This window comes from Salmo salar, chromosome ssa09 (assembly GCF_905237065.1).
Source record: "Salmo salar chromosome ssa09, Ssal_v3.1, whole genome shotgun sequence".
NCBI classification, from domain to species: domain Eukaryota; kingdom Metazoa; phylum Chordata; class Actinopteri; order Salmoniformes; family Salmonidae; genus Salmo; species Salmo salar.
The window spans coordinates 137,985,650-138,011,112 of NC_059450.1; the positions used below are offsets into that span (position 1 = coordinate 137,985,650).

General features: G+C 45.2%; 1 protein-coding gene across 3 annotated transcripts in view; it reads left to right on the forward strand.

The window, feature by feature from the left end:
- LOC106613084 (neurofibromin-like) overlaps window positions 1-25,463 on the forward strand; it is a 99,317-nt gene that overhangs the window by 7,729 nt on the left and 66,125 nt on the right. For 2 of the 3 annotated variants that reach the window (XM_014214992.2, XM_014214993.2), the window contains exons 2-28: window positions 2,480-2,623; window positions 4,301-4,384; window positions 6,924-7,114; window positions 9,698-9,804; window positions 9,907-9,974; window positions 12,941-13,016; window positions 13,227-13,384; window positions 13,462-13,635; window positions 14,071-14,199; window positions 14,323-14,397; window positions 14,537-14,668; window positions 14,812-14,949; window positions 15,118-15,231; window positions 15,386-15,465; window positions 15,607-15,730; window positions 15,919-16,165; window positions 16,267-16,340; window positions 16,435-16,518; window positions 16,632-17,012; window positions 17,217-17,356; window positions 17,497-17,619; window positions 19,278-19,478; window positions 19,727-19,908; window positions 20,116-20,327; window positions 20,620-20,781; window positions 20,891-20,994; window positions 21,231-21,366. In XM_014214992.2, coding sequence (XP_014070467.1) covers window positions 2,480-2,623; window positions 4,301-4,384; window positions 6,924-7,114; window positions 9,698-9,804; window positions 9,907-9,974; window positions 12,941-13,016; window positions 13,227-13,384; window positions 13,462-13,635; window positions 14,071-14,199; window positions 14,323-14,397; window positions 14,537-14,668; window positions 14,812-14,949; window positions 15,118-15,231; window positions 15,386-15,465; window positions 15,607-15,730; window positions 15,919-16,165; window positions 16,267-16,340; window positions 16,435-16,518; window positions 16,632-17,012; window positions 17,217-17,356; window positions 17,497-17,619; window positions 19,278-19,478; window positions 19,727-19,908; window positions 20,116-20,327; window positions 20,620-20,781; window positions 20,891-20,994; window positions 21,231-21,366 — 3,840 coding nt within the window. Of the gene's footprint in view, window positions 1-2,479; window positions 2,624-4,300; window positions 4,385-4,885; window positions 4,982-6,923; window positions 7,115-9,697; window positions 9,805-9,906; window positions 9,975-12,940; window positions 13,017-13,226; window positions 13,385-13,461; window positions 13,636-14,070; window positions 14,200-14,322; window positions 14,398-14,536; window positions 14,669-14,811; window positions 14,950-15,117; window positions 15,232-15,385; window positions 15,466-15,606; window positions 15,731-15,918; window positions 16,166-16,266; window positions 16,341-16,434; window positions 16,519-16,631; window positions 17,013-17,216; window positions 17,357-17,496; window positions 17,620-19,277; window positions 19,479-19,726; window positions 19,909-20,115; window positions 20,328-20,619; window positions 20,782-20,890; window positions 20,995-21,230; window positions 21,367-25,463 lie in introns of those variants that run through there. The other variant, XM_014214994.2, reaches the window with a different exon arrangement.

The following is a 25,463-nucleotide window of genomic DNA, read 5'->3' on the forward strand; positions in this document are numbered from 1 at the left end:
ACCGGAGCTGAACTGGATGTGAAAGATATGAAGCAGGGATGGTTCTGTGTGGACAGTGTGCACTCCAGTTCAGACTCCTAATTATTTTCTTACCCTCTGTCTTGGCACTTTAATTCCCAGGCCCAGGTTTCTCCCTGAGGGGCCCCAGTGGTAGAGTGGATCCTGATAGTAAGCAGTCATAGGTCTGCTGCTTAAAGCTCATTAACACTCCAGGCCTGATGTGCTCTGCATACGCACTTGCCAGCCACACCTCCAGGCAAGCTTAATGGGGCTCCTCCTGCCCACAAGGTCTGGCCCAGCTGTGGATGTAATGTCTGTGTTCACACAGATGTAGCCTGCAGGTGTACAGCTGTGGGTGTACACCAGAGTTGTGGCAGGGCGAGGTTCTTGATAGCACAGGGCTTCATTGTTCTGACTGCAGGATGACTGTTCCTTGCCCTTCGCCAGGTGTCGTAGGCGTCTTCATAGCATGAGCGGTGTGTCATAACACTTCTTGTGTGAAAAATATTTAATGAAGATATTTCTAGTGTGGATAGGTCTGGTGTGGATGTGTAGACATATGTAAACACAGGATAAGAAGGTGAAACCATGGCTTCATGTAATTCTATTAGGCTTGCTCAAACCTGCTGCATATAGTGCATTTGGAAAGTATTCAGATCCCTTGACTTTTTCCACGTTTTGTTACAAATTATTTTTAGAATAAGGCGGTAAAGTATCATTAATTTACACACAATACCCCATAATGACGAAGTGAAAACAGGTTTTTCGATTTTTTGCAAATGTTTTAAAACGTACTTTTAACCCCTTTTTTTTTGCCCTTAATTTCGTGATATCCAATTGGTAGTTAGTCTTGTCCCGTAGTTGCAACTCCCGTGCGTACTCGGCAGAGGCAAAGGTCGAGAGCCATGCATCCTCCGAAACACGACCCTCGCCAAGCTGCACTGCTACTTGACACACTGCTCGCTTCACCCAGAAGCCAGCCGCACCAAGATGTGGGTGGAAACACCGTACAACTGGTGACCGAAGCCAGTGTGCATGCACCCGGCCGCCACAAGGAGTTACTAGAGCGCGATGGGACAAGGACATCCCAGCCGGCCAAACCCTCCGCTAACCCGGACGACTTGGGCCAATTGTGCACCGCCTCATAGGTCTCCCGGTCGCTGCCGGCTGCAACACAGCCGGGGACCAAACCCGGATCTGTAGTGACGCCTCTAGCGCTGCGATACAGTGCCTTACACTGCAGACGCTACTCGGGAGGCCGATTAGAAATACCTTATTTACATAAGTATTCTGACCCTTTGCTATGAGCCTCGGAATTGAACTCCGGTGCATCTTGTTTCCATTGATCATCCTTGATGTGTCTACAACTTGATTGGAGTCCAGCTGTGTAAATTCAATTGATTGGACATGATTTGGAAAGGCACACATCTGTCTATATAAAGTCCCACAGTTGACAGTGCATGTCAGAGCAAAAACCAAGCATTGAGGTCGAAGGAATTGTCCGTAGAGCTCTGAGACAGGATTGTGTCGAGGCACAGATCTTGGGAAGGGTACCAAAAAATGTATTCAGCATTGAAGATCCCCAAGAACACAGTGGCTTCCATCATTCTTAAATGGAATAAGTTTGGAACAACCAAGACTCTTCCTAGAACTGGTCGCCTGGCCAAACTGAGCAATCGGTGGAGAAGGGCCTTGGTCAGGGAGGTGACCAAGAACCTGATGGTCTCTCTGACAGAGCTCCAGAGTTCCTCTGTGGAGATGGTTGTCCTTCTGGAAGTTTCTCCCATCTTTGCAGCACTCCACCAATCATGCCTTTATGGTAGAGTGGCCAGACGGAAGCCACTCCCCAGTAAAAGTACAGCGAGATCCTTGATGACAACCTGCTCCAGAGCGCTCAGGACATCAGACTGGGGGCGAAGGTTCACCTTCCAACAGGACAGCGACCCTAAGCACACAGCCAAGACAATGCAGGAGTGGCTTCAATACAAGTCTCTGAATTTCCTTGAGTGGCCCAGCCAGAGCCTGGACTTGAACCTGATCAAACATCTCTAGAGAGACCTGGAAATATTTGTGCAGCGACGCGCTCCATCCAACCTGACAGAGCTTGAAAGGATCCGCAGAGAAGAATGGGAGAAACTCCCCAAATACAGGTGTGCCATGCTTTTAGCGTCATACCCAAGAAGACTTGAGGCTGTAATCGCTTCCAAAGTTGCTTCAACAAAGTACTGAGGAAAGGGTCTGAATACTTATGTAAATAGTAATTTCCGTTCGTAATAAAAGAAAATTGCAAACATTTCTAAAAACCTGTAGATTGTTTTTTTTCTCAATTTAATCCATTTTAGAATAAGACTAACGTAACAATGTGGAAAAATGTAGGGGTCTGAATACTTTCCGAAGGCACTGTGTGGTCCACTGTCTAACAGGTTCACCTGTAGCTAGATTCTCTTGTGACTTTAGAAATATTTTTTCTTTCTCTTAGCTTCCCGTTAAAACAGGACATCAGAACAACCACACCAAAGTCAGCACAGAACAGAACAAGGAATATCTCATCAACATCTCTAAGTACAAGTTCTCCCTCGTCATCAGTGGACTCACGAACATCCTAAAAAATGTGAACAACATGGTAAGTGGAGCTTTTAACTTAACACTTTTAGCTGTTTATTTGACTTTAGCATGAGCAATGGGGATCACTACATTGCACGTCATCAACCCTACTAGAGGTCGACCGAGTAATCGGCATGGCCGATTTAATTAGGGCCGATTTCAAGTTTTCATAACAATCGGTAATCGGCATTGGACGCCGATTACATTTCAATCCATGAGGAGACTGTGTGGCAGGCTGACTACCTGTTATGCGAGTGCAGCAAGGAGCCAAGGTAAGGTGCTAACTAGCATTAAACTTATCTTATAAAAAACGATCAATCTTAACATAATCACTAGTTAACTACACATGGTTGATGATATTACTAGTTAACTTGCTTGTCCTGCGTTTCATATAATCAATGCTATGCTTGTTAATTTGTCATCAAATCACAGCCTACTTCGCCAAACGGGTGATGATTTAACAAAAGCGCATTTTCAAAAAAAGCAAAATTGTTGCACAAATGTACCTAACCATAAACATCAACGCCTTTCTTAAAATCAATACACAAGTATATTTTTTTTAAACCTGCATATTTAGTTAAAAGAAATTCATGTTAGCAGGCAATATTAACTAGGGAAATTGTCACTTCTCTTGCGTTCTGTGCAAGCAGAGTCAGGGTATATGCAACTGTTTGGGCTGCCTGGCTCGTTGCGAACTGTGTGAAGACCATTTCTTCCTAACAAAGACCGTAAATACTTTGCCAGTATTTTACATAATTATGACAACATTGAAGGTTGTGCAATTTAACAGAAATATTTAGACTTAGGGATGCCACCCATTAGATAAAATACGGAACGGTTCCGTATTTCACTGAAAAAAATAACGTTTTGTTTTCGTAATGATAGATTCTAAGGCTCGTGTTTCTGTGATTTATTAAAAGTAAGTCTATGATTTGATATTTGATAGAGCAGTCTGACTGAGCGGTGGTAGGCAACAGCAGGCTCGTAAGCATTCATGTAAACAGCACTGTCCTGCATTTGCCAGCAGCTCTTCACTGTGCTTCAAGCATTGCGCTGCTTATGACTTCAAGCCTATCAACTCCTGAGATTAGGCTGGCAATACTAAAGTACCTATTAGAACATCCAATAGTCAAAGGTATATGAAATACAAATGGTATAGAGCGAAATAGTCCTGTAATTCCTATAATAACTACAACCTAAAACTTCTTACCTGGGAATATTGAAGACTAATGTTAAAAGGAACCACCAGCTTTCATATGTTCTGAGCAAGGAACTTAAACGTTCGCTTTTTTACATAGCACATATTGCACTTTTACTTTCTTCTCCAACACTTTGTTTTTGCATTATTTAAACCAAATTGAACATGTTTCATTATTTATTTGAGGCTAAATTGATTTTATTGATGTATTATATTAAGTTAAAATAAGTGTTCATTCAGTATTGTTGTAAATGTCATTATTACAAATATATATAAAAATCGGCCGATTTTTAATCAGTATCGGCTTTTTTGGGGTCCTCCAATAATCGGTATCAGCGTTAAAATCATAATCGGTCGACCTCTAAACCCTACCTTCTGGTAGGCATGTGTATTGTGTGAAAACTCAAATTCAACTCAAGTGTAGGATGCACACAAAGGGCTGGAAGTGTTCTTTGCTGAATCACTGTCATCTATGTCTGTAACCTCTCCTCTCTCCAGCGTATATTTGGGGAAGCTGCTGAGAAGAACCTCTACCTCTCCCAGCTAATTATCCTGGACACACTGGAGAAGTGCCTAGCATCGGTGAGGAAACCCCCATACAGTCTGCATCCACTGTATCCCTCATTACATTACTTTTAGTTGGTCTGCTAACTTATCCCACTACAGTTGTTTGTGTGCGCTTGTGTATAAACCGTTCTCCATTTTAGTTTTTAGTCCCCCCCCCCCCCCCAACTCAAACAGTTTTCTGTTATTGAATATTATCAGTCAAGAGCACTGGCCTCAATATATTGGCTCTTATTGCACCAATATTCTAAAACGCCATTGGTCTTCCAACACAACGTCAGCATTACATTGGTTAGTTAGATCTCTGTTCTGTCTCTCTCTGCTTTTTCCAGACAGACCTCTGTTAATACACTTAAACCCCTTCCTTCAGTCGTGCTTTCTCTTCACCTCTGAAACGGGTGCCTCTGCTCTGATCTGTTCTGTGACGGTGTAGCAGAAGATTACATTTGCAGGTGTTTCCTTGACTTTTGATTGTGCTTTCACTGCCTCCAATGGGATTCCCGGAAGTTTCCTGTATAGGTTTTTCATTAGTGCATGTTGTCAGATGGAAGCCAGCTGCTCCCCTCGTGGACGCTATGGAACTATTTTTGAATTTGTCATCTTACGTTTTAAAATGTAAGTATTTTAGTTGTCTCGTTTTGTTCGACTATTTCCTACATAAGGGTGAGCAAGAGGTTTTGAATGCAGTTGTATGCAATCTGTCCTAGTATGAGGCTGCCAGTTTGACCCCACAAGTTTTTGAAATGAGCCAATGGGAGCGCTGGTGAATCCTAGGTGGGACATGCTGTGTTTTTGCCACTGAGAGAGGCACTTAACCCACATACATGTATTGCATATCCAGCTGGATAAATCCAAAGTTGGCCAAAAGTTTTGAGAGAGACACAAATACACATTTTCACAAAGTCTGCTGCCTCAGTTTGTATGATGGCAATTTGCATATACTCCAGAATATTATGAAGAGTGATCAGATGAATTGCAATTAATTGCAAAGTCCATCTTTGCCATGCAAATGAACTGAATCCCTAAAAAACATTTACACTGCATTTCAGCCCTGCCACAAAAGGAACAGCTGACATCATGTCAATGATTCTCTCGTTAACACAGGTGTGAGTGTTGACGAGGACAAGGCTGGAGATCACTCTGTCATGCTGATTGAGTTCGAATAACAGACTGGAAGCTTCAAAAGGAGGGAGGTGCTTGGAATCAATGTTCTTCCTCTGTCAACCATGGTTACCTGCAAGGAAACACGTGCCGTCATCATTGCTTTGCACAAAAAGGGCTTCACAGGCAAGGATATTGCTGCCAGTAAGATTGCACCTAAATCAACCATTTATCGGCTCATCAAGAACTTCAAGGAGAGCGGTTCAATTGTTGTGAAGAAGGCTTCAGGGCGCCCAAGAAAGTCCAGCAAGCGCCAGGACCGTCTCCTGAAGTTGATTCAGCTGCGGGATCGGGGGACCAGCAGTACAGAGCTTGCTCAGGAATGGCAGCAGGCAGGTGTGAGTGCATCTGCACGCACAGTGAGGCGAAGACTTTTGGAGGATGGCCTGGTGTCAAGAAGGGCAGGAAAGAAGCCACTTCTCTCCAGGAAAAACATCAGGGACAGACTGATATTCTGCAAAAGGTACAGGGATTGGACTGCTGAGGACTGGGGTAAAGTCATTTTCTCTGATGAATCCCCTTTCCGATTGTTTGGGGTATCCGGAAAAAAGTTTGTCCGGAGAAGACAAGGTGAGCGTTACCATCAGTCCTGTGTCATGCCAACAGTAATGCATCCTGAGACCATTCATGTGTGGGGTTGCTTCTCAGCCAAGGGAGTGGGCTCACTCACAATTTTGCCTAAGAACACAGCCATGAATAAAGAATGGTACCAACACATCCTCCGAGAGCAACTTCTCCCAACCATCCAGGAACAGTTTGGTGACGAACAATGTCTTTTCCAGCATGATGGAGGACCTTGCCATAAGTTAAAAGTGATAAGTAAGTGGCTCGGGGAACAAAACATCGATATTTTGGGTCCATGGCCAGGAAACTTCCTAGACTTTAATCCCATTGAGAACTTGTGGTCAATCCTCGAGGCGGGTGGACAAACGAAAAACCACAAATTCTGACAAACTCCAAGCATTGATTATGCAAGAATGGGCTGCCATCAGTCAGGATGTGGCCCAGAAGTTAATTGACAGCATGCCAGGGCGGATTGCAGAAGTCTTGAAGAAGAAGGGTCAACACTGCAAATATTGACTCTATGCATCAACTTCATGTAATTGTCATTAAAAGCCTTTGACACTTATGAAATGCTTGTAATTATACTTCAGTATTCCATAGTAACATCTGACAAAAATATCTAAAGACACTGAGGCAGCAGACTTTGTGGAAATTAATATTTGTCATTCTCAAATCTTTTGGCCACGACTGTATGTGAGCAGTTGCCACTGATAACCTAAAAAGCACTCCTTGTTTTCTCAGAGAACCTAAAGAAGCCAGCCTGCGCACACACTTTCCTCTCATGATTTTCCTTCTCTTTTTCTCTGTCTTCCTCTTCCCCCTGTCCCCCCAGCAATCCAAGGACTGCCTACGTCTGGACGAGACCATGCTGGTGAAGCAGCTGCTGCCTGAGATCTGTCACTTCATCCACACGTACCGCGAGGGCCACCAGCACGCTGCAGAACTCCGTGCTGCCGCCTCAGGGGTCCTCTTCTCCCTCAGCTGCAACAACTTCAACGCCGTCTTCAGCCGCATCTCCACCAGGTAATGCTAACCCTGATCCTGAGGAGCTACAGAGTGTGTTGGCTAATTCTGTGTCAATGTCACTGTTGATGTGCAGTTGATCAGGTGTATTAGTACAGGGCTGGAACAAAAGCCTTCCCACCCTGTTGTTCTTCCAAGGTCCATTGCAACTGCTCTACGTTATTGTCTTTTGTCAAAAAATGCATTTGTCTTTTAAAAAGTTCCGCTAGACCTGATTTTCCCAGAAGTGAAGTATTACAAATTATTTTATGCCCTCAGAAGTCATGATGAGGAGACTGTTTGGGCCCCCATTCCTGCTCATGCCATGTGAGAAGTTAACTTGTTTGTGTACCTAAGTACTTCCGTTTAGCAGCCAGTCATGGACAAGGTCACTGTGACTGAACTGTTAGCCCAGTCATGAACGAAATCCCTCCCTCCCCGCCCAGGATGTTCAGGATGGTGCAACGTTATAGAAAGTAAAGATAGAGTGAACAGGATTACCTGTTTTTATTGTTTTATTAGGTTAATTGTCCCCCATAATGAAATTGGGGAGTGCACTGTGGATCTGTCTCCGTACGTTTGTCACACCCGATTTTGATGAAACTACGATGAATGATACGTCTAGCCATAGTATCTGGCATTTATAAAATGACACTGATTGGCCCAAGTGGGGTGCTATAGTAATCAACTGTAATTCCAAACTTTGAACAAGCATATCTCCTGTCCCTTTTGAGCTATTGTCATGACATTTGGTTAATATTTGCAGCCCCTCATGATCAACAAGTTTCCCATGACACCTTATATAATTTCAGTACTTACAAATGAAATGTCTTTCCACACAACATACAGTGCATTTGCTTAATATTCAGACCCCTTGACTTTTCCACATTGATGAGAATAAGGCTGTAAAGTAACAATCTGCACACAAGCCCATAACGACAAAGCGAAAGCAGGTTTTTAAACATTTTTGAAGAAGAAAAAAAAAAGCCTAATTTACAGAAGTATTCAGACCCTTTGCTATGAGACTTGAAATTGAGCTCAGGTGCATCCTGTTTCCATTAATCATCCTTTATGTTTCTACAACTTGATTAGAGTCCACCTGTGTAAATTAAATTGATTGGACATGATTTGGAAAGGCACACATCTGTCTATATAAGGTCCCACAGTTGACAGTGCATGTCAGAGCAAAAACCAAGCCATGAGGTTGAAGGAATTGTCCATAGAGCTCCGAGACAGGATTGTTTCGAGGCACAGATCTGTGGAAGAGTACCAAACAAGGTCTGCAGCATTGAAGGTCCCCAAGAACACAGTGGCCTCCATCATTCTTAAATGGAAGAAGTTTGGAACCACCAAGACAATTCCTATATCTGGCTGCCCGGCCAACTGAGAAATTGGACGGAGAAGGGCCTTGGTTCCGGTAGGTGACCAAGAACCCGATGTTCACTCTGACAGAGCTCCGGAGTTCATATGTGGAGATGGGAGAACCGGAAGCCATTCCTCAGTAAAAGGCACATGACAGCCTGCTTGGAGTTTGCCAAAAGGCACCTAAAGGATTCTCTGATCATGAGAAACAAGATTCTCTGCTCTGATGAAATCATGATTGACCTATCTGGCCTGAATGCCAAGCATCACATCTGGAGGAAACCTGGCATCATCCCTATGGTGAAGAGTGGTTGCAGCATCATTCTGTGGGGATGTTTTTCAGTGGCAGGGACTGGGAGACTAGTCAGGATTGAGGGAAAGATGAACGGAGCAAAGTACAGAGATCCTTGATGAAAACCTGCTCCAGAGTGCTCAGGACCTCAGACTGGGGGCAACGGTTCACCTTCCAACAGGACAACGACCAGAATCACAGAGCCAAGACAACGCAGGAGTGGCTTCAATACAAGTCTCTGAATATCCTTGAGTGGCCCAGCCAAAGCACGGACTTGAACTCGATCGAACATCTCCAGAGAGACCTGAAAATAGCTGTGCAGCGACGCTCCCCATCCAACCAGACAGCTTGAGAGGATCTGCAGAGAAGAATGGGAGAAACTCCCCAAATACAGGTGTGCCAAGCTTGTAGTGTCATACCCAAGAAGACTCGAGGTTGTAATCACAGCCAAAGGTGCTAAAACAAAGTAAAGGGTATGAATAGTTATGTAAATGTAAGATATATTTTCAAACATTTCTAAAAACCAGTTTTTGCTTTGTCATTGTGCGGCATAGTGTGTATATTGATGGGGGGGGCAATTTTAATTAATTTCGGAATAAGGCTGTAGAGAACTTTAAGGGATCTGAATACTTTCCAAATGCACTGTAAGTTGGAATAATTGAGACAAGGACCGCCACATCATTTGTCGGGGACAACGTTTCTATCTGCAACATTCTGAACGTTTCACATCATTGATATACATGTCAGTGTCTTGTCTTGAAGGATCAGGGGATGTCAAAAAGGCAGCCTCTACAAGACTGTCCACTTTTCCCTCTCTTCCACCCCCTCTTCTTTCCCTCCTTTCTACTGAGAAGCTGTGGTAGAATACAATCTCAGGATATCATGTTTGACAGGACGAACTTGTTCCCTGGCAGTGTATAAGATTCCTTATCCATTGTGTTCTCCCCCAGGTTGCAGGAGCTGACAGTCTGCTCAGAAGACACTGTGGATGTCCATGATATAGAGCTCATGCAGTACATCAATGTGGACTGCTTTAAACTCAAAAGACTGCTCCAAGGTAGCTACTCTCTCAATTCCCTGTATGTCATACTTCATGTATTTTTGAACTCCTCGATGTGTTTTTGCTAATACTCTATTACTTTTCACTGTGTCCTCTCAGAAACGGTATTCAAATTCAAAGCCCTGAAGAAACCTGCCCAACTTGCTGTCATTAACAGTTTGGAAAAGGTTTGTGCGCCAATACATCTGTGTTCAGTGCTGCTGTTTTATGTTTATGAAGTTGGTGAATAATATAATACATGGTATTCACGACTACCACCTCTTGGCTGCTGGTGAAATGTTTCAAATACAATGTTCCACTTTAAGGACATCACTATGCAGGTTTCCATTGACCCAGGTTTATTTGGCAAATGATGATGAAAACAATGTTTTTAAAATAAATGATTGACTAATAATTTCGAAGGTACGTGGGGCGTGTATAGTTGTCTGGCATCACAACTCCACTACACAGTTAATTGCTAAATCATTTTTTTTTTTTTACTTCAAAATAATATTTCTTTGCAGGACAAGGATTATCCTGACTTTCAAGAAGGCCTGAATTGCTTTGACTTGCTTTTCTGGTTGGCTGAATGCAAGTTGCACTATCCAATTATTTTACAGGAGTGCAAGTTTCACCCTGGCACGGACCGTTGCAATACGTTACCGCATGAGAATGATTTAAATATGGCATGTATTAGTCAATTCTTGCATTCTATCCATGCTGCATTTTGCGGGCTACCTGAGACATGAAGCAGATAGGAGGGGGGGCTACCTGAGACATGAAGCAGATAGGAGGGGGGGCTACCTGAGACATGAAGCAGATAGGAGGGGGGGCTACCTGAGACATGAAGCAGATAGGAGGGGGGCTACCTGAGACATGAAGCAGATAGGAGGGGGGGCTACCTGAGACATGAAGCAGATAGGAGGGGGGGCTACCTGAGACATGAAGCAGATAGGAGGGGGGGCTACCTGAGACATGAAGCAGATAGGAGGGGGGGCTACCTGAGACATGAAGCAGATAGGAGGGGGGGCTACCTGAGACATGAAGCAGATAGGAGGGGGGGCTACCTGAGACATGAAGCAGATAGGAGGGGGGGCTACCTGAGACATGAAGCAGATAGGAGGGGGGGCTACCTGAGACATGAAGCAGATAGGAGGGGGGCTACCTGAGACATGAAGCAGATAGGAGGGGGGGCTACCTGAGACATGAAGCAGATAGGAGGGGGGGGCTACCTGAGACATGAAGCAGATAGGAGGGGGGGCTACCTGAGACATGAAGCAGATAGGAGGGGGGGCTACCTGAGACATGAAGCAGATAGGAGGGGGGCAACCTGAGACATGAAGCAGATAGGAGGGAGGGCAACCTGAGACATGAAGCAGATAGGAGGGAGGGCAACCTGAGACATGAAGCAGATAGGAGGGAGGGCAACCTGAGACATGAAGCAGATAGGAGGGAGGGCTACCTGAGACATGAAGCAGGTAGGAGGGGGGCAACCTGAGACATGAAGCAGATAGGAGGGGGCAACCTGAGACATGAAGCAGATAGGAGGGGGGCTACCTGAGACATGAAGCAGGTAGGAGGGAGGGCAACCTGAGACATGAAGCAGATAGGGAGGGGGGCTACCTGAGACATGAAGCAGGTAGGAGGGAGGGCATACAGCCTGTCACCAATTTATTAATGCGCAAATTGCCTAAATAAACTTCATGTTTATTCGACACCTAGGTTTTTTTTTTTTTTTGGGGGGGGGGTTGATGTCATTATGTCCAGCTGTTTTTTATCGACACAAGATGGTTGAATGGAAATGCACCATAGCAGGCCGTTTATATATTTTCTATGCAAACTTTCTAAATGTTGTAAAAAAATAACTGGACAAGTTCATGGAAACGTACAGTACCAGTCAAAGGTTTGGACACCTACTCATTCCAGTAATTTTTTTGTATGTTGTTGAATAATAGTGAAGACATCAAAACTAGGAAATAACACATGCAGTCATGTAGTAACCAAAAAAGTGTTAAACAGTTCAAAATATATTTGATGTTCTTCAAAGCAGCCAGTTTTTGCCTTGATGACAGCTTTGCACACTCTTGGCATTCTCTCAACCAGCTTCATGAGGTAGTCCCCTGGAATGCATTTCAATTAACAGGTGTGCCTTGTAAAAAGTTAATTTGTGGAATTTCTTTCCTTAATGCATTTGAGCCAATCAGTTGTGTTGTGACATGTAGGGTGGTATACAGAAGGTAGTCCTATTTGGTAAAAGACCAAGTCCATATTATGGCAAGAACAGCTCAAATAAGCAAAGAGAAATAAGTCCATCATTACTTTAAGACATGAAGGTCAGTTAATGTGGAAAATGTCAAGAACTTTGAAAGTTTCTTCAAGTGCAGTCGCAAAAACCATCAAGCGCTATGATGAAAGTGTCTCTCATGAGGACCACCACAGAGTTACCTCTGCTGCAGAGGATAAGTTCATTAGAGTTACCAGCCTCAGAAATTGCAGCAAAAAAATGTATTCTTCAGAGTTCAAGTAAGACACATCTCAACATCAACTGATCAGAGGAGACTGTGTGAATCAGGCCATGGTTGAATTGCTGCAAAGAAACCATTAGTAATGGACACACATAAGAAGAAGAAACTTGCTTGTGCCAAGAAACATGAGCAATGGTCATTAGACCGGTGTAAATCTGTCCTTTGGTCTGAGTCCAAATTTGAGATTTTTGGTTCCAACCGTGGTGCCTTTGTTTAAAATTCAAGACACACTTAACCAGCATGGCTACCACAGCATTCTGCAGCGATACGCCATCCCATCTGGTTTGCGCTTAGTGGGACAATGACCCAAAACACACCTCCAGGCTGTGTAAGGGCTATTTGACCAAAGGAGAGTGATTGAGTCCTGCATCAGACGACCTGGCCTCCACAATCATCCGACCTCAACCCAATCGAGATGGTTTGGGATGAGTTGGACCATGTGGGAACTCCTTCAAGACTGTTGGAAAATCATTCCTCATAGTTTTGATGTCTTCATTATTACTCTCCAATGTAAAAATTAAGAAAAACCCTTGAATGAGTAGGTGTGTCCAAACTTGTGACTGGTACTGCAGCTACTGTCAGTTCAATCCTGTTCTACAGGACAGTTAAATGTTTTTGTTCCTCCGCAGGCCTTTTGGAACTGGGTGGAGAACTACCCTGATGAGTTTGCCACGCTCTACCAGAGACCACAAACAGACATGGCAGGTCAGTATTCTCAATAGCCGTGTATTGGACTGAAACAGAATGCAGATACTGTCACGACAAGCACTTTGACAAAAAAGTTCCATGTTAAATCTCAAAACGGATTCAAAGGGACTGTAGGGAACAGTTAAGGACACTCAAGAAGTTAGGTGAGTTTAGGGCTATCTCATTCGTGTGTGTGTGTGTGTGTGTGTCTCTGTGCACTCCCTTTAGATGCTGCGGAGAGGCTGTTTGACCTGGTGGACAGCTTTGCTGAGAGTGCTAAGAGGAAGGCAGCGGTGTGGCCTCTACAGATCATCCTCCTCATCCTCTGTCCCGAGATCACACACATCATCTCTCGAGAGGTGGTGGAGGAGAGCAAGGCCAACAAGGTGAGATGAGAGAACACACACACGTTGAGATTAAATAGGTACTGTGACTGATAGTTGCTTTCTCTGTCTTGCTACAGAAGCTGTTCCTGGAGAGCTTGAGGAAGGCCCTAGCAGGCCAGGGGGGCAGCAAGCAACTAACAGAGAGTGCTGCCATCGCCTGTGTCAAACTGTGCAAGGCCTCCACCTACATCAACTTGGAGGACCACTCGGGCATCTTCCTCCTGGTGCAGTCCTTCGTGGTGGACCTCAAGGTCAGAAAAACCAACCACTCTGTTGCCATCTGGGGGCTAGGGAATGCTACGGCAGTGGTGTCAAATCAAATACCCATGGTTAGCAGATGTTATTGCGAGTGTAGCAATGCTTGTGGATGCTTGTCTGGGTTTTATGTTCGTCATTTATGTCGTGGAGTAAAATTGACCCTGTCCTTTTCTGTATAGACATTTCTATCTACAACGTCCTGAACGGTAAACCCTGATTGATATGCCTACGGCTACCCCTTAGGCCTTTTGAAGTGCAACTGTTGTGCTAGTGCTACCGCAATGGAGCTATGACCATTTTCTAATACCCATCCAATCATCTCAGACCGACACAAAGCCCCTTGCGGTATGGTTAATTGTGAAATTGGTTAATTTGGATATTGCGGACGGTGACATGCAGCTTCCTCCTCCTCCTATCTATTACATCAGGCCCTGCTCTTCAGCCCCACCAAGCCCTTCTCTCGCGGGGCAGGCAGCCAGAATGCAGACGTGGACCTCATGATCGACTGCTTCGTCTCCTGTTTCCGTATCAACCCTCACAACAACCACCACTTTAAGGTCAGTCAGTCTGCTCAGCTCAGCGCATCGGTTGAGAAATGTGCAGACCATGTCCAAATGATGCTTTACCTCACTGTCAAAGCGGCAATTTTGACGAAACTTTGTCATTATTATTCTCCGCAGGTCTGTTTGGCCTCGTCATCCCCCTCTACCTTTCACTTTGTTCTGGTCAACTCCCTGCACAGAATCATCACCAATGTAAGTGTGTACCGTCTCCACTACTACTTACTACCAAGTTCAATCTAAGTACAGTTGATAGGACGGTGTTGATCTCAATTGCCGTTCCTACAGCAGTGCAATATTAATGATCTTCTCTTCTATCCTCTTCGTCCTTTAGTCTGATCTGGACTGGTGGTCTAAGATTGATGCAGTGTACTGCTACTCTGGAGAGCTGCGACTAATGTTCTCAGACACTCTGAGCCGAGTGATGCATGGCCTTCACACACACGCCCCACAACGCATGACACCGGTGAGAAAGGGACCACGCACGTTCACACTCACTGTCCACCAATTGTTGGAAACCCACTTACCTTTTGTTTTCCTGTATAAGCCAACCTCCTAGGAAAAGTATGTCTTAGTTACATCTAAAGGTTCAACTTATCTCTCTAACAGAGTCTGTCATTTAAAGACAAGATGACCACCAGCCTTAAGTTCAAAGAGAGAACCACAGATGTGGACACACGCAGCTACAAGTGCCTCCTCCTCGTCCTGGTCAAACTCATCCACGCCGACCCCAAACTCATGCTGCACGTACGTATGACACCAACCACACCATACATACTCAGACAATGTCCCTTGGCTCTGTTTGAATAGTTTTACACCCTCCCTTCCACTTGTGTGTATGTTTGTGTTTCCTCTCTGCCCTTACTTTCACCCATACATGCATGTTTAATGTGTGTGTGTGTGTGTGTGTTGTAGAACCCAGGGAAGCAGGCTCAGGAGACTCAGAGCAGCACAGCAGAGCTGATCGCAGGCCTGGTGCAGCTGGTGCCCTTGGCCAACACAGCCCAGCTCTCCCAGGAAGCCATGGAGGTCAGTTTACACTCCTCCTCTCTCTTACTCTCACTCCATCCACTCTGCTTCTTTATTCTTTCTCATTCTGTCCATTTCAACTCTATTCCCTAGCATTGAATTGTCAACTTCAAGTAAGGCACATTTCTCTCTGTTTCTGTTTCTCCCTGGCCAGGCTCTGCTGGTGCTGCACCTGCCTGAGACCATTGAGCTGTGGAACCCTGAGGCCCCCATTGAAACCTTCTGGGACATCAGGTACAAGGACATGGTTTAGTTCTATGGACTTTTCAGTCCATGTAGACGGACACACTGTTCATGGATTCAGTAGTAGTCCCAGTCTTTAGGGGCTTGTGTTGAGATTCCATTGGGCTCTAACACTGGCCTATCCCATTGCAGCTCCCAGGTTCTCTTCCTGATCTGTAAGAAGCTGATTGGTCACCAGATGGTGAACAGTACAGAGGTGTTGAAGTGGTTGAGGGAGATCCTTATCTGCAGGAACAAGTTCCTCCTCAAGAACAAGGTGAGGTCAAGGACTCTAACCTCACATGAGAATAACCATTGAGGGCTAAAAAGCACTTTCAATGGAGAATCTCCATTAAACATTATTTTTAGTCTAGGACGAGGCTTAGGTCTGAAAAACCATCCAGAGAGTTTTGCATGTGTTGGACATGTCTGTTGGACATGTCTAACTCCTCTCTGCTCCTCCAGGAGTGTGCCACGCAGGGCTGTGGAATCCCCATCTGCAGACAGGCCCAGACCAAATTGGAGGTGTGTCTATACATGTTTCTGTGGAGCCCTGACGCCGAGGCCGTGCTGGTGGCCATGTCCTGCTTCAGACACCTGTGTGAGGAGGCTGACATCCGCTCTTCCGCTGACGAGGTGCCCGTCCAGACCATCCTGCCCAACTACGCCACCTTCACAGAGTTCGCCTCCGCCAGCAACATGATGGCCACCGGTCAGTAAAAACATTGTGTTTTGTAGACCACTTTAAACGTGGTCTGAGAGTCACTATATAGGCCAACGGTTTCAGAAAATGACTCCCAATGTGTTTTGTAGGACGCTCCACCCTGCAGAAGAGAGTGATGGCCTTGTTGAGAAGGATAGAGCACCCCACTACAGGAAACACTGAGGTGTGAAAGAATAGAGAAACATTAAATACAGTTTATCCTTGCTTACATCCCTCTAGTATTTGACTTATCCCTCCTTGTTTCCATCTCACCCCAGGCATGGGAGGACACGCTTGCAAAATGGGAGCAGGACACCAAACAGATTCTTAACTTCCCCAAAAACAAGGTGGAGGATGGTCAGGTAAAAGCACTTCAATTTTAGGACTTAGGTTTGTTTCACCATTAATAAAAGTAACACAGGGAACCACTGCTCCAAACTCTACCTAAATACCTGATCGCTGTCTCCCCCTGCAGGAGTGGATCAACATGACAGGCTTCCTGTGTGCTCTGGGAGGGGTGTGTCTGTCTCAGCGCAGCAAGCCCTGTGGCCCCACCACCTACAGCCCCCCCATGGGCCCCATGAGCGAACGCAAGTACTCCATGGTCTCTGTGGGCTCCTGCGACGTCTCCAATGCTGGAACCTCAGCCACCTGCTGCTCCTCCACTGAGACCCGCCTGGGCAGGTTCCTGGACCGCCTGCTGGCTCTGCTGGTATGTGGTCATGAGAGGGTGGGTCTGCATGTCCGCACCAATGTCAAGGAGCTACTGGGGCTGGAGCTCAGCCCGGTCCTCTACCACATGCTCTTCAACAAGCTCAGGAACAGCATCGGACGCTTCTTCGACACACAGGGGCCGGTGAGTGGATGGGCTGGGCAGGAAGATGGGGGAACGTTAACCAATGATTTGAATTGTATTAGCATAGAAAATCTTATTAGGACAGGTAGGGTGCTGCAATCAGCATATCACATTTTGTTAGTTCTTTATAAAATATTGTTCCTTTGACATTAGCAGGAATGTAGTTAAGACTGATTTAATGGATTTGTCTCTATACTATTGCAGGTCCCTATCAATGATACTAACACACAGTTTGTAGAACAGACCATCGCCATCATGAAGAACCTACTGGACAACCATGCTGAGGGCAGCTCAGAGCACCTGGGACAGGCCAGCATAGAGACCATGATGCTCAACCTGGTCAGGTGAGAGACACTCACTCACTCACCCAGGTCGCAGTTGTAGCCTACCTGGTTAAATAAAGGTGAAATAAAACTCTCAGCTTATGAAATGCCTAATCAGTTGTCCATCTTCAGGACCTTATTCAGTCTCATCTCACCCCCAGGTACGTGCGTATCCTCGGTAACACGTTGCATGCCATCCAGATGAAGACCAAGCTGTGCCACCTGGTGGAGGTGATGATGGAGAGACGAGACGACCTGTCCTTCTGCCAGGAGATGAAGTTCAGGTGAGAGACAGAGGGCACCCCCTCCTGGACAGACCTAAACGCTAGCCAAACTACCTAAACGCTAGCCAAGCTACCTAAACACTAGCCAAACTAGCTAAACACTAGCCAAACTAGCTAAACGCAACTTAAAGTGTCAGTCAGCAGTTCAAACAATAAAAAAGTGTCTCCCTGTTTTGGTGAAAAGCTGACGGATGGGGCCGGAGAAATATAACCACTCTCAAATTCATAGACAGAGCAGACTGACAATCCCTGATATCAAATTATAGTTTTAACCATGTTTTGAGGCTATATTGTTTCTTTACATTTACTTTGTTTCCAAACATTGGAGTAAAACAAGCTTATATTTTGTGTCCAGATTGGGTATGACAGTTGAACGTAGCTCATGAGGCATTTATAAGTTATATTCTTCAAGACTCAATGGGTATACATCAGAGGTGGGACCAAGTCATTGTTTTACAAGTCTGAAGTCAAGTCTCAAGTGCTAAACTTTGAGTTTCGAGTCCTAAACAAGTCATAATGTGCTCTTCACCAAATGTAATACCATTTCATATTTTTAACAAGAGTAATAGTTAGTATATTACATTTACGCAAATCATGAATGCTTTTAAAAATATCTCTATATTTATTACTTTCCAAATAAACTTGATTTCAATGGAAATACATGGGTAGCCATGAGAAAGACCCCCCCCCCCCCAAAAAATGAATGACTATCGAGATTCGCTATGGGGCGCAATCGGGCGATGTAGGCTTGTACACAATCGCCCAACTTTAACACACACACACGCACACGCACACACTGTGTGTGTGGTTACAGTAAGCTAACATATGTCAATGGTTTAAGGAACAGCAGTAACATCAGGCAGGATTTAGGCTACCAACTGCCTGGCCAGTTGTAGCTTTATCTTGGGTGCAATGATCACGTTCCCGCACTGACTGACTGTGTGGCTCATTGATTTAATGTTATGTTAGCCTACATGATACACCAGTAAAGTTATAAATTATATAGCTGTCGGCTATATTAGCCATGACTTACCGTTCTTTGCGCAGCTTCAAATGTCCAACAAAGTTGGAAGTTGTTATGCCTCAGTCTGTAATTTTCTTACCACATGTTTTGCAAGTTGCAATCCGTTTTTTTGATGAGTACAGTGTAGTCTTTATATCCAAAAATAATAATTTTGGGTATCATCTTTCCAAGGACTCCATCTGAATTCACCCACCGACATTCCTCTGCACTGCCACGCACAACTTTATCTCTGCTGGCATAATTTGATTGGCTGCTGTCCGATTCAAACTGTAATCTGTTAAATGAAGAGTTGATGCGCTGCACACTTTTTAATAGCATCATTTTTATTATTTGGGCTTGGGGAGGGTATCAAGTCAGTTCGAGTCAAAAGGCTCAAATCCAAGTTAAGTAACGAGTCATTGGTGTTAAAACTCAAAAGTCGAGTTGCAAGTCACCATATTTGTGACTCGAGTCTGACTCGAATCCAAGTCATGTGACTCGAGTCCACACCTCTGGTATACAATTCGTTTATAAGGTCAAAAATGTCTGTAGCAATTGCTGATTGCCCCTTTAAAGGCTACCGATAATGAACCTCTTACATTTTTTTTTTTATGTTTTTTGTTGTTAATTCAACCCCTCACCACGTCTCTTCCAGGAACAAGATGGTGGAGTACCTGACAGACTGGGTGATGGGCACCTCCAACCAGGCTGCTGATGACGATATCAAGTGTCTGACCAGAGACCTGGACCAGGCCAGTATGGAGGCGGTGGTGTCTCTGTTAGCTGGCCTGCCTCTACAACCAGAGGAGGGAGACGGAGTGGAGCTGATGGAGGCCAAGTCCCAGCTCTTCCTCAAGTAACTACAATATGGTTTACTCATATACCTTTTAGTCATGTAGCTGACGCTCTAATCCAGAGAGACTTAGTTATCTGTTGCTGCTCTTCAGCTTTCTGTTTACTGTGCATGCTGTAACATTTCCACATGCAAAAAAACCTCTGTTTTCTGAATAGAAGTAAAGGAATGCATTAACTTAAATGTGCACTTAATTTGAATCCAAACTGACAGTTAAGTGTTCTGAACCCTGCTTTACCCCCTGTACCCAGGTACTTTACCCTGTTTATGAACCTGCTGAATGATTGCAGTGAGGTGGAGGATGATGGCCAGCCGGTGGTTGGGAGGAAAAGGGGCATGTCTCGACGCCTGGCCTCCCTCAGACACTGTACTGTCCTGGCCATGTCCAACCTCCTCAACGCCAACGTGGACAGCGGACTCATGCACTCTATCGGTGATCTACTTTAGCAGTAGTGATTCTCTACATTTTTATAGTGCCAGAAAGTTATAACATTAATCCTTCCATCTACCAAGGACCATAGCTTCCAAAATGAACAATCAAACCTCAGTTAAAATGCCCCTGTATCCACTTCCACCCTTCATCTCTCTTTGGCGCTCTGTCTCTCTCTCACTCCTCCCCCCACCATCCATCCTTCTCCAGGTCTGGGCTACCATAAGGACCTGCAGACACGGGCCACCTTCATGGAGGTTCTAACTAAGATCCTCCAGCAGGGGACAGAGTTTGACACACTGGCAGAGACGGTGCTAGCTGACCGCTTTGAGAGGCTGGTGGAGCTGGTCACCATGATGGGAGACCAGGGAGAGCTGCCCATCGCCATGGCACTGGCCAATGTGGTGCCAGGATCCCAGTGGGTATGTTCGAAAAAGAGCACTAGGTCATTTTTGTCTCGTCTTGGGGTGACCAGCCTTCACACTGAAGAGCACTACAATAACACATCTGTTTCTGCTAGTCAAGGTGCTGATTTATTAGTAGAATCAGACATGTTAGTGCAAGGCTGGAGTAAAAGCCTGCGTCTCCTGTAGCGCTCCAGAGAAAGGGTTGGCCACCCCTGTGCTAGTATGAGTGTGTTAGTTCTAGTAGTTATAGAAAGGTGTTTACGCATTTTTGTGTATTTGAGTTTTTGTCTGCGTGTGTCTTCTTCAGGACGAGCTGGCCCGTGTGTTGGTGACGCTGTTTGACTCTCGCCACCTGCTGTATCAGCTGCTGTGGAACATGTTCTCCAAGGAGGTGGAGCTGGCTGACTCCATGCAAACTCTGTTCAGAGGCAACAGCCTGGCCAGTAAAATCATGACCTTCTGTTTCAAGGTAAAACCACATTTCTCTCCCATACAGACAATTTTAAGTAGTGGAACCTGAAGCGCTCACACCAAGCATGACATTTTAAATCCATTTTAACGTTGAAATCCTTTGTCAGGTGTACGGGGCGGCGTACCTACAGAAGCTCCTGGAGCCTCTACTTAAAGGGGTCGTCACCACCCCAGAGTGGCACAGCATCAGCTTTGAGGTGGACACAACCAGGTAGGAACCTCTACTGGAAGCATTCCACCAGTTAGTTTGACTGTGGTAGCCTGGTGTGGTGGTAAGGGATAGCGCATCGATTTGAGCAATTATGGGGGGATAACCTTCTTAAATGGAAGTTACCAAGGCAATTTTTAGTTTTTATTTCATTCATGAATGACAGTTGTAGGGCTCTCCCCTTCCTCTCTCCTCCGTCTCCTCTCTTTTTGTCCTCTCCACCCTCCCTCCCTCTGTAGACTAGAACAGTCGGAGAACCTTGAGGAGAACCAGCGGAACCTTCTCCAGATCACAGACCGGTTCTTCCTGGCCATTATCAACTCCTCCAGCGAGTTCCCTCCGCAGCTCCGCAGTGTGTGTCACTGTCTCTACCAGGTAGGGTCATATCCCACCCCTGGCCTGTCGCTCTCTGGCCTACACCCTCAAGCTCTGTCTTCCTTCTTCCACACTGTGCCAATAATGGCAACAGCTCTCACTCTAATACACACACTGCCACAACCTTGTTACTTTCCTCTGAATTTCCACTAACATTGCCGCTATACATACAGTGGATCCTCCTTTAAAAGTTCTGAGCTTACACCGCGGGACTTAGAGGTTCACGGCGTCATTCCTCCAGACCACCACAAGGGGGAGTTGGAGCACTCATTATGCATTTGGTTCCCAAGGTTTCTATAGACTTTCTTCAGCAAAGATGGCTGACAAAACATTACGGTGGAAGCAAATCTAAGTAATTATAACGTCATAACGAGTCAAGCACAAAATTTACAAATATGTTCATGTAGCAACAAACGATTGTTTATATTTTTTTTGTCAAAGTTAATTTACGAAATTCGCTATTTAGCAAGTTTTTTTCAGTCATATCCAATACCAGGTGTATCAAACTCCATTCTTTGAATGATGCTGTGTCTGCATGTATGTATTACAATTATGCACTTCAACAGTGTTTACCACTCCTGGGATATCAATGATTACACATTGTAACTATGCAATAGACTAGAAACATGATTTAAGTAAAGGCTGATTTGTAATTCATATATACAGAAAAAAACAGTCCACTACACTTCCTATGCATATCTAACTCCCTTCATCTGCATTCATCTGAGGAGGTTCTCCCAGCCATGTGGACAATTTGAAAACAGGGCAGCAAAGTTTGTTTGTCACCAGAGCGGTTTAGAGCATATTACTATTTACCTGTGAATAACCAGACCTTCATACAAACTTGCTATGCTACATTCTTGACGCTCAACCGAAGGTGCTGCCATATTCTGCCAGCAAGCCCATAAGCGAGCCACTTGGGCGGCGAATGACCTGTGGAAGAGGGCGAGGAGCGAGATGGGTGTAACAATCCAGGCTAATTACTCTGAGATCGGCTTAATAATGTAATGATACAAGCAGGGAGCAGGTTTCAAACCCTCAACATTCTCAAATCAAATTTTATTTGTCACATACACATGGTTAGCAGATGTTAATGCGAGTGTAGCGAAATGCTTGTGCTTCTAGTTCCGACAGTGCAGTAATATCTAACAAGTAATCTAACAATTTCACAACAACTACCTAATACACACAAGTGTAAAGGAATGAATAAGAATATGTACATATAAATATATGGATGAGCGATGGCCGTGCGGCATAGGCAAGATGCAGTAGATGGTATAGAGTACAGTGTATGTACATATGAGATGAGTAATGTAGGGTATGTAAACATTATATAAAGTGGCATTTTTTTGAAGTGACTAGTGATACATTTATTACATCCAATTTTTAATTATTAAAGTGGCTAGAGATTTGAGTCAGTATGTTGGCAGCAGCCACTCAATGTTAGTGACAGCTGTTTAACAGTCTGATGGCCTTGAGATAGAAGCTGTTTTTCAGTCTCTCGGTCCCAGCTTTGATGTACCTGTACTGACCTCGCCTTCTGGATGATAGCGGGGTGAACAGGCAGTGGCTCGGGTGGTTGTTTTCCTTGATGATCTTTTTGGCCTTCCTGTGACATCGGGTGGTGTAGGTGTCCTGGAGGGCAGGTAGTTTGTCCCCGGTGATGCGTTGTGCAGACCTCACTACCCTCTGGAGAGCCTTGCGGTTGTGGGCGGAGCAGTTGCCGTACCAGGCGGTGATACATTCAGACAGGATGCTCTCGATTGTGCATCTGTAAACGTTTGAGGGTTTGAGGTGACAAGCCAAGTTTCTTCAGCCTCCTGAGGTTGAAGAGGTGCTGTTGCACCTTCTTCACCACGCTGTCTGTGTGGGTGGACCATTTCAGTTTGTCAGTGATGTGTATGCCGAGGAACTTCCTACCTTCTCCACTGCTGTCCAGTCCATGTGGATACGGGGGGTGCTCCCTCTGCTGTTTCCTGAAGCCCACCATCATCTCCTTTTGTTGTTGTTGAGTGTGAGGTTATTTTCCTGGCACCACACTCCGAGGGCCCTCACCTCCTCCCTGTAGGCCGTCTCGTAGTTGTTGGTAATCAAGCCTACCACTGTGGTGTCGTCTGCAAACTTGATGATTGAGCTGGAGGCGTGCATGGCCATGCAGTCGTGGGTGAACAGGGAGTACAGGAGGGGGCTGAGAACACACCCTTGTGGGGCCCCGGTGTTGAGGATCAGCGGGGTGGAGATGTTGTTTCCTACCCTCACTACCTGGGGAAGGCCCGTCAGGAAGTCCAGGACCCTGTTGCACAGGGCGGGGTCGAGACCCAGGGTCTCGAGCTTAATGTTGAGTTTGGAGGGTGTTGAATGCTGAGCTGTAATTGTTGACCAGCATTCTTACATAGGTATTCATCTTGTCCAGATGGGTTAGGGCAGTGTGATTGTGATTGCTTCGTCTGTGGACCTATTGGGGCGGTAAACAAATTGGAGTGGGTCTAGGGTGTCAGGTAGGGTAGAGGAGATATGATCTTTGACTAGTCTCTCAAAGCACTTCATGATGACGGAAGTGAGTGCTACGGGGCGATAGTCATTTAGCTCAGTTACCTTCGCTTTCTTGGGAGCAGGAACAATGGTGGCCCTCTTGAAGCATGTGGGAACAGCAGACTGGGATAGGGATTGATTGAATATGTCCGTAAACACACCAGCCAGCTGGTCTGCGCATGCTCTGAGGACGCCGCTAGGGATGCTGTCTGGGCCGGCAGCCTTGCGAGGGTTAATGTTTTACTAACGTTGGCTGCGGTGAAGGAGAGCCCGAAGTCTAGCACTCTATTGACTGTACCCTTATGTATTAATTGGGGTTGGGGCCGATTGTGGCTAAAAACACTATCTATTGGTATCTTTAACAAGTGGAAAGGGGAAAAAGTATTATTATTAGTTTTTCACAAGTGTAGCAGGATGTGAATTCTGCCAACAACGTTTCTAGGATGGGCTATTAGCTGAATAACAGACCGTTCAACCTTTACTAAAGAATTGTCTAATAGCCGAGCTAAGTGTAAACCCCTCCCCCCCAACTTGCAACAAATCATTTGTCTACCTTTGCACATCTACCTACACACGGTTCATGTTCTGAGAGAAAAAATGATATATATTGGTCTTGGCTCCTGAGTGGCGCAGCGGTCTAAGGCACTACATCTCAGTGCAAGAGGCATTACTACAGTCCCTGGTTCGAATAGAGGCTGTATCACATCCGACTGTGATTGGGAGTGTCATAGGGCGGCACACAATTGGCCCAGCGTCATCCGGGTTTGGCCGGGGTAGGCCAAACACTGCTTTGAGACAAGCATGAACAATTAAAATATTCAATTATATTCCATGATATTCTTAAAACCTGTTAGGGCTAGGGGGCAGTATTGACACGGCTGGATAAAAAACATACCCGATTTAATCTGGTTACCACTCCTACCCAGTAACTAGAATATGCATATACTTATTACATATGGATAGAAAACACCCTAAAGTTTCTAAAACTGTTTGAATGGTGTCTGTGAGTATAACAGAACTCAAATGGCAGGTCAAAACCTGAGAGATTCCTTTACAGGAAGTGGCCTGTCTGACCATTTCTTGAACTTCTTTTCCATCTCTATCTTTTACTAAGGATCTCTGCTCTAACGTGACACTTCCCACGTCGTCCATAGGCGCTCAGAGCCCGGGAAAAAACAGAATGTCGTCATTCCAGCCCCAGGCTGAAACACATTATCGCCTTTCTCAAGTGGCCGATCAAGGGACTCTGGGCTTATGCGCGTGACCCGACCGCCCCCGCCTTTGTTATTTTTTCCTCTGTTTGCCGAAAAGGAGATTCCCTGTCGGAATATTATCGCTTTTCTACGAGAAAAATGGCGTAAAAATTGATTTTAAACAGCGGTTGACATGCTTCGAAGTACGGAAATTGAATATTTCGAATTTTATTGTCACGAATTGCGCCATGCGCGCGACACTTCTTTACCATTTCGGATAGTGTCTGGAACGCACGAACAAAACGCCGCTATTCGGATATAACGATGGATTATTTTGGACCAAACCAACATTTGTTATTGAAGTAGACGTCC